This window comes from Myotis nattereri (assembly GCF_964212035.1).
Source record: "Myotis nattereri genome assembly, chromosome: X".
Taxonomy (NCBI): domain Eukaryota; kingdom Metazoa; phylum Chordata; class Mammalia; order Chiroptera; family Vespertilionidae; genus Myotis; species Myotis nattereri.
Window position 1 is genome coordinate 26,916,327 of NC_138078.1, and position 14,497 is coordinate 26,930,823.

The window sequence follows — 14,497 nt, forward strand, 5'->3', positions numbered from 1 at the left end:
CCTTAAAATTCTGAGAATAGGAATTTGAATTTTTAGTAAAATTATCTTTTATTTCAATATTTTATCTGAGTTTTCCCCCACAATGACATAGTTTTGTGTGTTTATTGTGATCCTCTATTTTACCCTCCTCATACATCTGGCAAACCTTTTCCATTTATATTTATGAATAAAGGACTTACTTGATTCACCTCGGTAAGTAGCATGGATCTGATCTAGAATTGTGATGTCCATTTCACTACTAGGGTTTTGTTCAAAATGGGAGAGTGGAGTGTGTTAGTTATTCAGTTTCTTTCTCATTTGGGGATACATGGCATAGAGCTTATAGGTAGAATAGGAACACTTTCTGATGCCAAAATAAACACAATATTTCTCACATTAGAACAGTAGTTTGTTTTTTTGCTTGTAGGAAAATGTGTCCTATTGTTTCCCTTCTCTGCAGGTCTGTAATTGTCTTAAATTCATTCACTGTCTTGGAGTGTAGTTAGGGAGATTAAAAGGCTCAGATGCCAAAGATCTTTACTGTCCTATGTTAGGAGGGATGGGGTAGGGTTAGAGCTGAGCAAGTTAAAACAGATCTGCTCTTCACAGAGCAGCTATTTACTCTCACAATTGACCAAGGATCATCTGCAGTGTTGCAATTTCATTTACTCTGTTCTTAGAGTAAGGGGTCTCCATCTTGCTACCCAGATGTTAACAAATGTTAATATCTGCATATTTTAGTAAACCAAAAACTGTAGGTTAAATACAGGAATACTTTCTTTTAATCCATGCCCAATCCCATTCTATTCACCCTTTTACCAGAGGTAAGCACAGCTGTGATTTTAAGGATATATTTTATACATTTAGCATGAACATTCATCCACATTCAAAGGGTCGAAGACCATCCACCTATCTGCACCCTCATATGCATTGTTAATAAGGTGTAGGTTAATTTTCTGTTTTCCCAGGTGCCACGGAATACCTCCTCCTCCACCCAGGTTCACATGAAATAACTTCTCCTCCATGCTGGGACCCACGGAATACCTCCTACTCCATGCAGGATTCTATGGAATCCCTATTCCCACCTCCATAAGGGTCATATAGAATCCCTCCTCCCTCCATCAAGATCCTATGGAATCCCTCCTCCCTCCATCCAGGGTCCTATGGAATCCCTCCTCCCTCAATCCAGGGAACTATGGAATCCCTCCTCCCTCCCTCCCTACATCAGAATCCTATGGAATACCCATCTCTCTTTTCATCCAGGATCCTATGGAAGCCCTCCTCCCTCCATCAGGGTCTCATGGTATCCCTCCTCCCACCATCCAGGATCCTAAGGAATCCGTCCTCCCACCCTGAAACATGGTCCTAGGATATCCCTCCTCTCGGAAACCAGGGTCCTATGGAATCCCTCCTCCCTCTATCCAGGATCCTATGGAATCGCTCCTCTCTTCCTCCAAAAGGATCCTAGGGATCCTTTCTCCCTCCCTCCATCTGGGTCCTTGGAAATCCCTCCTAACTCCTCCATCGAGGGTCCTCTGGAATCCCTCCACCCTCCATCAGGGTCCTATGGAATCCCTCCTTACTCCTCCAGCAGGATCCTAAGGAATTCCTCCTCTCTCCATCCAGGGTCCTATGGAATCCTTCCTCCCTCCATCAGGGACCTGTGGAATCCTTCCTCTCTCCTCCATAAGGATATTATGGAATCCCTCCTCACTCCATCCATCTGGGTCCTATGGAATCCCCCCTCCCTCCATCAGGGTCCCATGGTATTCCTCCTCCCTCCATCCATGGTCCTATGGAATCCCTCCTCCCTCCCTCCTTCAGGGTCCTATGGAATCCCTCCTCCCTCCTCCAACAGGGCCGTATGGAAGCCCATCTTCCTACTCCATCAGGATCCTATGGAATCTCTACACCCTCCTTCCATAAGGATGCTATGGATTCCTTCCTCCCTCCATCAGGATCCTATTGAATCCCTCCTCCCTCCTCCATCAGGGCCCTATGGAATAACTCCTCCCTCCCCCATCAAGATCCTAAGGACTTCCTCCTACTTCCATCAGGGTCCTATGGAATCCCTCCTTCCTCCATCCAGGGTCCTATGGAATTCCTCTTCCTTCCTCAATCACGGTCCTATGGAATCCCTTCTCCCACCTCCATCTGGTTCCAATAGAATCCTCCCTCCTTCCATCAGGGTACTATGGAATTCCTCCTCCCTCGATTAGGGTCCTATGGAATCCCACCTCCCTCCTGTCATCAGGGTCCTATGGAATACCTCCTCCCTTCATCACAGTCCTATGGAATCCCTCCTCCCTCCATCCAGGATCTTATCGAATCCCTCCTCCCTCCTTCCAACTGGATCATACGGAATACTTTCTCCCTTGCTCCATCTGGGTCCTATGGACTCCCTCTCCTTCCTCCATCCAAGGTCCTATGGAATCCCTCCTCCCTCATTCATCAGGATCCTAAGGAATTCCTATTCTCTCTGTCCAGGGTCCTATGGAGTCCCTCCTCCCTCCATCAGGGTCGTATGGATTCCCTCCTCCCCCCATAAGTGTCTTATGCAATCCCTCTTCCCTCCTACATCAGGGCCCTATGGAATCCCTCCTACCTCCTTCCATCAGGATCCTATGGAATCCCTCCTCCTCCCTCCATCAGGATCCTATGGAATTCCTCCTCCTTCCATCAGGGCCCTATGGAATCCCTCCTCCTTCCTCCATCAGGATCCTTTGGAATCCCTCTTCCCTCCTCCATGACGGTCCCATGGAATCCCTCCTCCTTACATCCAGCGTCCTATGGGATCCCACCTCCCTACCTCCTATGGAATATCTCCCTCCCGTCATCGGTGCCCTATGGAATCCCTCCTCCCTCCATCAGGGTCGTACGGAATCCCTCCTCCCAACTCCATCCAGGCTTCCTATGAAATTCCTCCTCCCTCCTCCATCCTGGGTTCTCTGGAATTCCACCCACTCCATCAGGGTCCTATGGAATTCCTCCTTCCTCCTCCAGCAGGATCCTAAGGAATTCCTCCTCTCTCCATCCAAGGTCCTATGGAATCCCTCCTCCCTCCATCAGGGACCTATGGAATCCCTCATCTCTCCTCCAACAGGATCTTATGGAATCCCTCCTCACTCCATCCATTGGGTCCTATAGAACCCCTCCTCCTTCACTCCAGGGTCCTATGGAATTCCTCCTCTCTCCATCTAGGGTCCTATGGAATTCCTCCTCCTTCCATCCAGGGTCCTGTGGTATCCCTCCTCCCTCCATCAGGGTCCCATGATATTCCTCGTTCCTCCATCCATGGTCCCATGGAATCGCTCCTTCCTCATCTATCAAGAGTCCTATGGAATCCTTCCTCACTCCGTCCAGGATCCTAACAAATCCCTCCTCCCTCCCTCCAACTGTGTCCTATGGAATCCTTTTTCTGTCTCTCCATCTGGGTCCTTTGGACTCCATCCTACCTCCTCCATCCAGGATCCTATGAAATCCCTCCTCCCTGCATCAGGGTCCTATGGAATCCCTCCTCCCTCCATCAGGGTCCTATGGAATCACTCCTCCCTCCTCCATCAGGATCCTATGGAATCCCTCCTCCATCCATCAGGGTCCTGTGGAATCGCTCCTCCTTCCCTCCATCAGGGTCCTATGGAGTCCCTCCTCCCTCTATCCAGGGTCCTATGGAATCCCTCCTCCATCAATCAGGGTCCTGTGGAATCCCTCCTCCTTCCCTCCATCAGGGTCCTATGGAGTCCCTCCTCCCTCCATCCAGGGTCCTATGGAATCCCTCCTCCATCCATCAGGTTTCTATGGAATTCCTCCTTCCTCCTTCATCACGGTCCTATGGAATCCCTTCTTCCACCTCCATCAGGGTCCTATGGAATCCCCCCTCCCCCCTCCATCAGGGTCCTATGGAACCCCTCCTTCATTCAATAGGGTCCTATGGAATCCCTCCTCTCTCCTCCCTCAGGGTCCTATGGAATCCCTCCTCCCTCCATCAGGGTCCTATGGAATCCCTCCTCCCTCCATAAGGGTCCCTTAGAATCACTCCTCCCTCCTCCATCCAGGGTCCCGAGCTGCACCTAATTGAGTCCTTGATGGAGACTCCTGGATACATGTTTTAAAACTGACACGTGAGGGATTTGCTCACAGGAATCAGAGAAAGACCCTTATTTATTTAAGAACCAATGACTTTATTTGAAGAGACAGCGGACCTTGAACATGGAACTGAGGTGCCCGTTTTGCACGGGCAATGTGGCCATGGGCATCCGGGCACGGGGCAGGGAGGCCCCCTCGGCTCTCGGGAAGGCAGTCCCGGCCAGTGCTCCTCTCCGTCGCCCAGGGTGAGCTTGTGGAGCAGGTCCTCCTCCAGGCCGGACTCGGGGGCCTGCATCTGGCGCAGCTGGCTGATGTGGCCGCCCAGCTCCTGGAGGAAGGCCGCCTGTGGGTGCAGGCAGTGGCTCTCCAGGAACTCGCACAGGTGGGCGTCCCCCCGGTGGGTGGCCCGGCGGTGCAGGTGCCGCAGGCCCTGGTCCACTCTCTTCGCCAGGAGCAGGGCCTGCTCCAGGGCCATCAGGCTGCTGTCCCACTGGTGCTGCTGCGGCCGGGGGACGTCCTCCAGCAGGACCCGGCCCCCGCGCTGGCTCTGCAGCCACACCAGCCGGTCCGCCTGCTCCCTCTTCTTGAGGGCCCGCTTCCGGAAGTACTGGGAGCCCTGCTGCCAGGCCCGGTCGGGCCTCTGGAAGTAGCCGGCGATGGAGGTGTACACGGAGGCCGCGTAGAGCTCCAGGCCGATCTGCTGGTTGATGGCGGCCTCGCAGTCTGGATGGTAGCGCTGGCGCTCAGAGGAGGGCGGAGGAGTGGCCATGTCTGCAGGCGCAGGAGCGGTCAGAGGCCGAGGCGGAGTGGAGGAGGCCGGCCGGTCACAGGTGCAGGCGGCTGGGGTCTCAGAAGGTCCCGGGTGAGGGCAGGGCCCCGGAGACAGGCGGCTGGGGTCTCGGAAGGTCCCGGGTGCGGGCAGGGCACTGGAGACAGGCGGCTGGGGTCTCGGAGGGTCCCGGGTGAGGGCAGGGCACCGGAGACAGGCGGCTGGGGTCTCGGAGGGTCCCGGGTGAGGACAGGGCACCGGAGACAGGCGGCTGGGGTCTCGGAAGGTCCCGGGTGCGGGCAGGGCACTGGAGACAGGCGGCTGGGGTCTCGGAGGGTCCCGGGTGAGGGCAGGGCACCGGAGACAGGCGGCTGGGGTCTCGGAGGGTCCCGGGTGAGGGCAGGGAACCGGAGACAGGCGGCTGGGGTCTCAGAGGGTCCCGGGTGAGGGCAGGGCACCGGAGACAGGCGGCTGGGGTCTCGGAAGGTCCCGGGTGCGGGCAGGGCACCGGAGACAGGCGGCTGGGGTCTCGGAGGGTCCCGGGTGAGGGCAGGGCACCGGAGACAGGCGGCTGGGGTCTCGGAGGGTGCCGGGTGAGGGCAGGGCACCGGAGACAGGCGGCGGAAAGGACAAGACACGCAGGAGGCTGCGGGCCGCTGGCGGTGGCGGTTGGCTCTGCGGGGACCGGAAGCAGTGACCGTTACTCAGGGGCCTGGGGGAGGGGCGGGGGCCTCACAGGGGGGCTGAGGGGGGCCGAGGAGGCGGGCAGTGCTGGCCTTCTCCGGATTCCATGCCCGTCTCATGCTGGGCCCTGGCCTTCATGGCGTTTTAAAGTGTGACCCGTGAGGACCAGTGCGACCGCTGTCAGGACGTCAACCGCACTTGGTTTCTCGGAGCAGCTTGGGTGAATGTGGCCCCGATGTGGTTGTGTCCTTAACCGCCGCCCAGCCCTTTTGGGGAATCCTTGTTGCCTCAGCATGAATCCCAAAGCTTCATCGGAATGACGTCAGCGTCCGCTCCCACAGTTCCCACAGCCTGACCCCGTCCTCGGCCTGGTGACGCCAGCGACCTCCACTTCCTCCTGTTCACCATCAAGGCCCCCCTCTCTGCGGGCAGAGCCCGGCCTCCGCAGCCTCACCGACCCTCCGCCTCCCATCTTCCCGCCTGGGAACTGGCCTTCCCGCCCTTTACTCTGTCTCCTCTCCATCTCTCAGCACAGCCCAGACACCCATTCCTCCCGCCCTGTCTGCCCCAAGGGGGACAGTTCCCATGGTCTCAACGCTGACATCCCAGAGATTCCATCAAAATGCTATTAGAACTGGTAAATGAATTTAGTAAAGTTACAGGATAACAAATTAGTATTCAGAAATCCATAGCAATTTCATGTACCAATCATGAAACATCCGAAAAGAAATTTAGAAAACATCCCATTTGCAATTGCATCAAAAATACCTACCAGTAAATTTAACCAAAGAGGTAAAATGTCTGAACTCTGAAAATAATCACACACTGAAAAATGGAATTGAAGAGGAAGGAAATAAATGAAAGCATAAACTGTATCTTATGGATTGCAACAGTTAATGTAAAAAATATCCATAGTACCAAAAGGAATATATAGATTCAACACAATCAATATCAAAATACCAATGGCATTTACCATAGAACTGGAACAAATAATCCAAAAATTTATATGGAAACACAAAGATCCCATGTAGCCACAGCAATCTTGAGAAAGGAGAACAAAGTTGGAGGTATCATGCTACCGTGGATAAAACTATTCTACAAGCCCACAGTAATCATAACAACATGGTACTAGCATAAGATGTATAGATCAATGGAACAGAATAAACCAGAAACAAACTCACACCTATACGGGCCATTAATCTATGGCAAAGGAGGGAAGAACATACAATGGGATAAGCACAGTCTAGTCCAGTGATGGCGAACCTTTTGAGCTCGGCATGTCAGCATTTTGAAAAACCCTAACTTAACTCTGGTGCCCTGTCACACATAGAAATTTTTTGATATTTGCAACTATGGTAAAACAAAGATTTATATTTTTGATATTTATTTTATATATTTAAATGCCATTTAACAAAGAAAAATCAACTAGAAAATGAGTTCGCGTGTCATAGGTTCACCATCACTCTAGTCAATAAATGGTGCTGGGAAAACTGGACAAATACATGCAAAAATGATACTAGACCATTTTCTTACACTATATATCAGAATAAACTCAAAACTGAATAAAGACTTAAATATAAGATGCAAAACCATAAAACTCCTAGAAGAAAGATAGGCAGTAAATTTTTTGACATTGTTCTTAATTATATATATATATGAACTAGAGTCCTGGTGCATGTATTCATGCATGGGTGGGGTCCAGCCAGCATGCCCCAATCGGGCTAATTGACCCTGGGCCAGCCCAGGGGAGGGAACTTGAGAGGCTGACTGGTCAGCACCACCCTGATATGGCCGGTTCGCCAGCCACAGTGCATGTCATAGAGACTGGTCGTTTTAGGCACTGGGTTTTTATACTTACACTAATAAAAGAGAAACATGCAAATTGGTGTCACTCTGCTATGCCCCCAGCCAATCAGGATGAGTATGAAAATTAACCCAACAATGATGGTGGGTAATTTGCATAAGCCAGTGGGAGAAAGATCAATATCATATGATCTCACTCATATGTGAAAAATAACTAAGAACATAAAGTGATGAAAAAATAGACCTAGAGACATAGAGACATGGAACACACTGGCAACCCTCAGAGGGAAAGCAGGAGCGGGTGGTGATGGGAAGAAGTCAACCAATGAACTCATGTGCATATATGCATAACCCATGGACACAGACAATGGGTTGGTGAAGGTTTTGGGGGTAAGGGACTGGGAGAGGGCACTAGGGGTAAAAAAAGGGACATATATAATACTTTCAGCAATAAAAAGAAAAGAAAAAAGCCAGCTCAAACCGGATTAGCTCAGTGGATTGAGCATTGACCTGCAGATTGAAGGGTCCAAAGTTTGATTCTGGTCAAGGGCACATGCCCAGGTTATGGGCTCAATCCCTAGTAGGGGGTGTGCAGGAGGCACATGATCAATAATTCTCTTCATTGAAGTTTTCATCTCACTCCATCTCCTTTTCTCTATGAAATGAATAAAAATATTGTTTTTAAAAAAGCCAAAGCTGTCTTTGGAAATCCAGGTCCCTGTGACCCAGAACTGAACTTTCACAACATTGCCTTAGTGCACAATAGCCGCAGGGCACTTGGAGTCTGCCTTTCCTCCCATCAGGACAAATGTAAACTGACTCCTCATACTGAGGCTGAAGAAGTGAGAAGGGAAGTGAGTGGGGAGGTTAAATGGAGGCCAGCTTGCAGTGTGGGATGGCTAATGACCAGCAAATGATGCAATGAAAAGCTAATAGTTTGAATTTAGAGTGGGTTTCATTGGTCTCTGCACCCACCCTCCCCCAAACCACACAGTCACAGCCAACTCCTGATTGGACTGTCTCATGAGGAATTGGTCAAGAGGCTCAAGTGTTTGTGAGAAAATGGTTGATTTCTAAGAAATCCTTACTGCAAATAGCTGCAGGGTGAGGTAAACAAAAAGAAAAGAGAAGAAAGGGGCTTAAAAAAGGAAACAGTAAGAGGGGGAAGACTATAAAAGGAGAGCCCAGCTGCACAGAGATCTCAGCTACTCCACTGGCCACCTCTGCAGTGTCCCCTGCAGCTTAGGATGAAATTGATTCTGCAGTGAAGAGGCTGTTATTGCTAAAAATGAGCTACAAAGTGACAACCAGGGAGAACTACAAGGCGGACTGCCTTCCAGGGAACCTTGTACCTGGGTTAGTGGCCCAGGTGCCACGGAAGCTGAAGTGGATATTGTGGACCACCGAACTGTACAGACGAGCAGTGCAAAAGGAAGTGACTATGACAAGCTCATTGTTCTATTTGGAAGCAGTGACATTGACGAAGAGCTGATAAACAGAATAGAGAGAGCCAGGGGCCAGAGACCGCACTGCTTCCTGCACAGATGCACCTTCTTCTCAAACAGAGACATGAACCAAGTCCTCGATGCCTATGAAAACAAGAAGCTGTTTCACCTGTATATGGGCAGTGGCCCCTCTGCCGAAGCCATGCATGTAGGCCACCACATCCCGTTCATTTTCACAAAGTGGCTGCAGGACATGTTGAATGTGCTCTTGCTCATCCAGATGGCAGATGACCAGAAGTACCTGTGGAAGTCCTGATCCTGGACCAGGCGTATGGCTACTCCATGGAAAATGCCAAGGACATCATCACCTGAGGCTTTGACATCAACAACCCCATCTTCTCTGACCTCGACTACGTGGGGGTGAGCCCAGACTTCTACAAGAACACGGTGAAGATTCAGAAACATGTGAACTTCAACCAAACGAAGGCATTTTTGGCTTCGCCGGCAGTGACTGCAAGGGGAAGATCAGCATTCCTGCCATCCAGGCTGCTCCCTCCTTCAGCAACTCATTCCCACAGATCTTCGGGGGCGAGATGGACGTTCAGGGCCTCATCTCCTGTGCCATCAACCAGGATCCTTACTTCAGGATGACAAGAGATGTCACACCCAGGATCTTCTATCCTAAACCACCCTGCTACTCTCGGCCTTCTTCCCCACCCTGCAGGGGACTCAGACCCACAGGATTGCCAGAGACCCCAACTCCCCCATCCTCCTCACAGACACAGCCAAGCAGATCAAGACCAAGGTCAACAAGCGTGTGTTTTCTGGAGGGATAGACACCATCCAGGAGCACAGGCAGTTTTAGAAAAACTGCCAGGTGGACATGTTTTTAATGTACATGATCTTCTTCCTCGAGGATGAAGACAAGCTGGAGCGAATCAGGAAGGATTACAGCAGTGGAGCCATGCTCACCTGGGAGCTCAAGAAGGAGCTCCTGGAAGTTCTGCAGCCCCTCCTTGCGGAGCACCAGGCCAGGTGCAAGGAGGCCAGGGAGGAGAGAGTCAAAGAGTTCTTGATCCTGCCCCACCCAGAGCTGTCCTATGACTTTCAATAACGCCCATTTTATATCTGCACAGAAAGAACCATAATTTACCCAGAGGCTCTGTCACATGGCTTCCCGTTCCTGGTGTCTGTAACTCTGTGTGTCTGTCCGTACTGTTTCTCCCTGTGTCATCCTTTCCAAAGAAACCCTGTGAGCTGCCGGCTCCGCCCCTAGGAGAACCTCCATTTGAAATCATCCCACCCCACATAGACCCTTAAAGCCTGACGGTTAGAGAGCCTGTAGTTGAGGTGTTCATTTCAGGAAGTTTAATTGTCACAGGCCTATTTCAGCCCATCCTCCCCCCCCCACAAAAAAAAAAACCCACAAAAAAACAAAAACAAACAGAAATCCTGGATATGCTTTTGACTGAGAGATCTCCCAGCTTGAAAGCTGCTTTTCACACTGAGTATTGGCCCCAGGTCGCCGCTTTTATTAAGTTGAGTCTGTGGGAGAAACTTTCCAGCTCACTTCCTGAAATCCAGACCTCATGTGTTCTCCTGGACCCTCTGCCCTTCCCTGAGCCTCCCCATACTGCTTCCAGGGACTGGTCCTGAGCTCAGGCACTGTGCCCCCACCCTGTGGCAGCTGAGGGGAATGGGTGTCCTTTGTAGAAACCTTTGTCCTGACACTTGATTGGCTGGGAGGCATTGCAAGGAGCAGTGCTTTGCTGGTGTCCTGGGCTGTAGAGAGCAAGCAGCAACCCCAGGCACCAAGGGAAACATTCAGTCTTGTGCCCTGGGTAGTCTGGGAAAGCAGAAGAATATCCCAGGAAATCCCTCCATGGAGGTGCAGGGTCCACTCCTGAGCACAATACCCTAAATAAACTTCATTTGGTCACACGGCGGGTGGGTGTAGGGGTGGAATATATATATGACATACAAACCATGTTTCCTGGCCAACCCACCTTTGTGGACAGTCAATTGAATTAATTAGCCATTTCAGCTGGGAAGAAAGTTAGTCTGTCTGTATCATGTTCAGGCTGCCCTACCTCACATTTAACACCCACATAATTGGAATCATGGGAAATCTCTGTATGACAAGTCATCACATGGAAAGAAATTACAAGAAACAGGGACTATCAGATATGATGATATGCCTCAGGGATTTTTGTCCCTAAGAATATTAAAATTAAAAGGAGATTTGAAAAGTGTTCCAAAAGGTCTAACTAAATAGTTAATTTTATAAAAATATTTTACTTCATTCTATTCCATAGATGAGTGTGTATCATCTTTCCTTCAGCTAAAGTGTGGCATCATTGATTTAATATATGTATGAATATATTTTTCTTCCAGATCAGGGGGGCAGTAAATTTTAAAGTAAAAATTCAGATAGGAAATATGCTAAGCTTCTAGGCCATATGATCTTTGTGACAATTCCTAAATTCCCATCTTGTAGTGCAAATGTAGCCATAGACAATTCACAAACAATACAAAAAATTTCTTCGGCTGTGGGTTACAAGTTTTGCTTAAAAAATAATTGTCATAATGCATTAGAAATTGAATATTACCAGAGTGATAGTTCTTTCATTTTGCAGGATTATTTTGGGATTCATCCCATGCTTTAGCTGGCATAATTTTTTAAAAATATGTTTTTACTGATTTTCAGAGAGGGAGAGGAAGAGAGATAAATATCAATGATGACAGAGAATCATTCATCGGCTGCATCCTGCATGCCCACTCCCCTCACTGGGGATCATGCCTGCAAGCCAGGCATATGCCCTGACCAGAATCAATCCATGACCTCCTGGTTCATAGGTCAATGCTCAACCACTGAGCCACATCGGCTGGGCAACAAGATCCTTTTTAAGTAATTCTTTTATTTATGTTTTTTTTAAAATGAATAATTGAAATAAAAATAGAATACTACTAATGCAATAAAAACCGAGAGGAATAAATGTAAAAATATTGGCTTCATAGTTGGTAAAATAAATACATAAAATATTGATGAACCCAAGCAGAAGCTGATTTAGAAATTTTTATTTGCACTAGGTGTTAAATTTACAGATGTTGTGGAATAAAAGTTGTCTATACACAGTGAGGCACTCATGGTGAATTCTGACTGAGGTTAAAATGAGAGAGACACTAGCCGAGTGAGCAGTAAATAGAAAATTGTCTAATCCCCTTCTTCCTCTGAATCCTCCTCTTTGGGTTTGGAGAGGAGTTTCATTACTCGGTGTATAGGAGTCGTCACAGACTCATAGTTCCATCCCTTCCTCATAAACATCTTCTCAATCACACCTGGCATCTTGTAGCCCTTGCTTACAATGAAATCTTTGAAGGCAATTGGTCCATAAAGTTCATCAAAAATGTCTGGTTCAAGATGCCTTCCGTTGCTCCAATGTTCCTTGGCACGGACAAGTTTAGGGTCGAGCAAAGGCTGGTCATTGGCCAGCTTTTTCCAGCATTTGGGGTCTAGGTACCATGCTCCATACCTTATCTTCTCCTTTTTGGGTTTATAAGGGTCTTGTTGTTTGCGGAGTTTCCTTTCCCAGTTACCTTCCTGCAGGGAGAATTTCCTCTGCTTTATTTCATCTAGCTGTTTGCAGGGCCTGATATTCAAAGGAAGCTGGCTTGTTTCCTTTATTTTGGCTGTATTATCGGTCAGTGGGACCTCAAGGTTATTTTCAAACTTTTTCATGATGTCCTCTTCATCAATGTCTATGTTTTCAAAATTCTCATTCATCAATCTGCAGAATTTAATAACTGATGCTCTTCTTTGTTTTTGGTAAACAGGAAGTTTGCGGATATCCATCATGCATGATGCTTTTGTCTCTTCCTCAGGAAACAAACTGCTTAAATTTGACTGGAAACTCTCCTTGGTGGATTCCAGGTGGGCTTTTTCTGCAGGTTCTAGGTTGACCTCCTGGGGAGGCTCCAGGTTCACCTCCTCAGGATGTTCTTCACACAGGTGTGGGAATGTCTTCTTTCTTTCCTTGGTGCCCTCACAATATGCCCACGTGTCCTCCAGCTCCCTGTCAGGATGTAGCACTTCCAGGACCTTGAGCAGGAGGTCTGCAGGGAGATCTTTCTCCAGTTTCAGGTAGGTTGCCAAGGGATGCTGGGTCAGGCTGGCTTCAGTGTTCTCTACAAAGGCCTTCCGTGCTGGCTGGGCTGGCGAGAGCTTGGAACACAGGTCCGCTCCCTTGGGCGGCTGCCTGTGAATCTTTTTGGGTGGAGGGCGGGGAATTCTATGACCAATCATGGGGGGAAATCCCTCCCGAGGGCCAGGAGTGATCACATCTTTCGGAGATGGACAGCCCTTTCTGAAGTCGTCCACTTCCTCCTCCACAAATACCCACCGCCGGCTGCCCATGGAGGTGGGGCACTTCCCAAGCTTGTTCTGCCTGGAGAGATAGTGGGAAGGTAACCTGTCCCTGTCCTTGAATGAGGGCTTACCTTTCACGCCCAGGGGCAAGGGCTCCAGGGGCCTGGGCCCAGGCATCCACTTCTTGCTGGGCTCTGGCTTCTTGTCCAGCTTCGGCCCTGACTGCCACGGCTTGATCAGCCCTGACTCTATGAGCGCCTTCTTCCTCAGGTCCGACTTTAACAGCCACCCCTCGTGGGGCTCCGGTAAGGGCCACTGCTGGCCCGCCATGGTGCCCTTGGCCCAGGGTGCCCAGGGGCCTCAGGGGTTTGTTGTCCCTGCCGCCCAGTTGCTAGGAGACCATTGCCAGGCGTGGCAGCATTCTTATTCTTTCCTGAGGCGGGTCAGCAGGCGCCCCTGCACAGCCTGCATTGTCCCGGGATGGCCTTCAAGGTTGCATTCTTGCGTGTGGTAGAGAACTATTCCCGTGTATTGGCACACCACAGTTGAGCTGCCCATTCATCTTTTCATGGACTTTTGAATTGATTCCAGTCTGAGGCTGTTTGTAAATCAAGTGGCCATGAATATTTCACTTATTCACATCTTCATACAAGTACTTTCATTTCTCCTGGATAAATTATAGCTAGGAATTGAAAGGCGGGTTCTTCTGAGAGGTTTGTTTTTTCTTATGTACTGTACTCAAAGCCCTCAGGTTTTGATATTTGCCCAAATATGGGTGAGGTGAGTGAGGCATTGGGTATACAACTTAATGTGGCTCCCAAAATCCCCCTCAGAAATCAAGATCAGTTATCTTTTAAGGTAACATTTTCAACATAATCCAAAAAACAGTGCCATATTAAAGTCTGAGGGCAAAGGATAGATCAGTACTCCTACTGAACCTGTCTGAATTTAAAACCCATGTGTTGTTCACCATTGATTTTCTTTTTAAAAATAGTATTTGCCTTTCTTGGATACTGTTATGTTGCTTGGAAAGAGTTTGATTCTTTGGTGTCCTTTTTAAAATTTTACTGAAATAAGCAGAGCAGTTCCCTGTGATAGTACATGCCTAAATGCTGTTCTACCATGTTGTATGGTTAACTGTTCCTCACTTCTGCAGCAAGACCCTTCCACGTAAATTATTCAATGCCTGTGCATCTAGAGATCTTCTAGTCTGGCTGACAGTAAAGGTCACTATTGCAGGCCCTGTGTGAGTATCAGTTATCAAGAATCCTTTCCCATGGTTTCTTTCCTGGCTTCTAATAATGTATTCACACACGAGCTGATCAGTAATCAGCGGAATCATTCGTATGAGGGGGCAAGGTTCTG

General features: G+C 49.2%; 2 protein-coding genes and 1 pseudogene across 3 annotated transcripts; 1 reads left to right on the forward strand and 2 right to left on the reverse strand.

Moving 5' to 3' along the window:
* Positions 1-499: 499 nt before the first annotated feature.
* Positions 500-4,834, reverse strand: LOC308511598 (ferritin heavy chain-like; the record flags this gene model as incomplete). Its single annotated transcript, XM_081081599.1, has 2 exons — positions 500-524; positions 4,287-4,834. 2 exons carry the CDS (start codon positions 4,832-4,834, stop codon positions 500-502), a joined length of 573 nt encoding a protein of 190 aa, XP_080937725.1.
* A 2,841-nt stretch (positions 4,835-7,675) lies between these two features.
* Positions 7,676-9,880, forward strand: LOC308511600 (tryptophan--tRNA ligase, cytoplasmic-like; annotated as a pseudogene). Its single transcript has 2 exons — positions 7,676-7,711; positions 8,568-9,880. The product of its transcript is annotated as a tryptophan--tRNA ligase, cytoplasmic-like (transcript).
* Positions 9,881-11,980: 2,100 nt separating this feature from the next.
* LOC308511601 (protein FAM47E-like) lies at positions 11,981-13,462 on the reverse strand (the record flags this gene model as incomplete). Its single annotated transcript, XM_081081600.1, has 1 exon — positions 11,981-13,462. The coding sequence occupies one exon, from the start codon at positions 13,460-13,462 to the stop codon at positions 11,981-11,983; it is 1,482 nt and encodes a 493-aa protein (XP_080937726.1).
* Between the last annotated feature and the right edge of the window lie 1,035 nt (positions 13,463-14,497).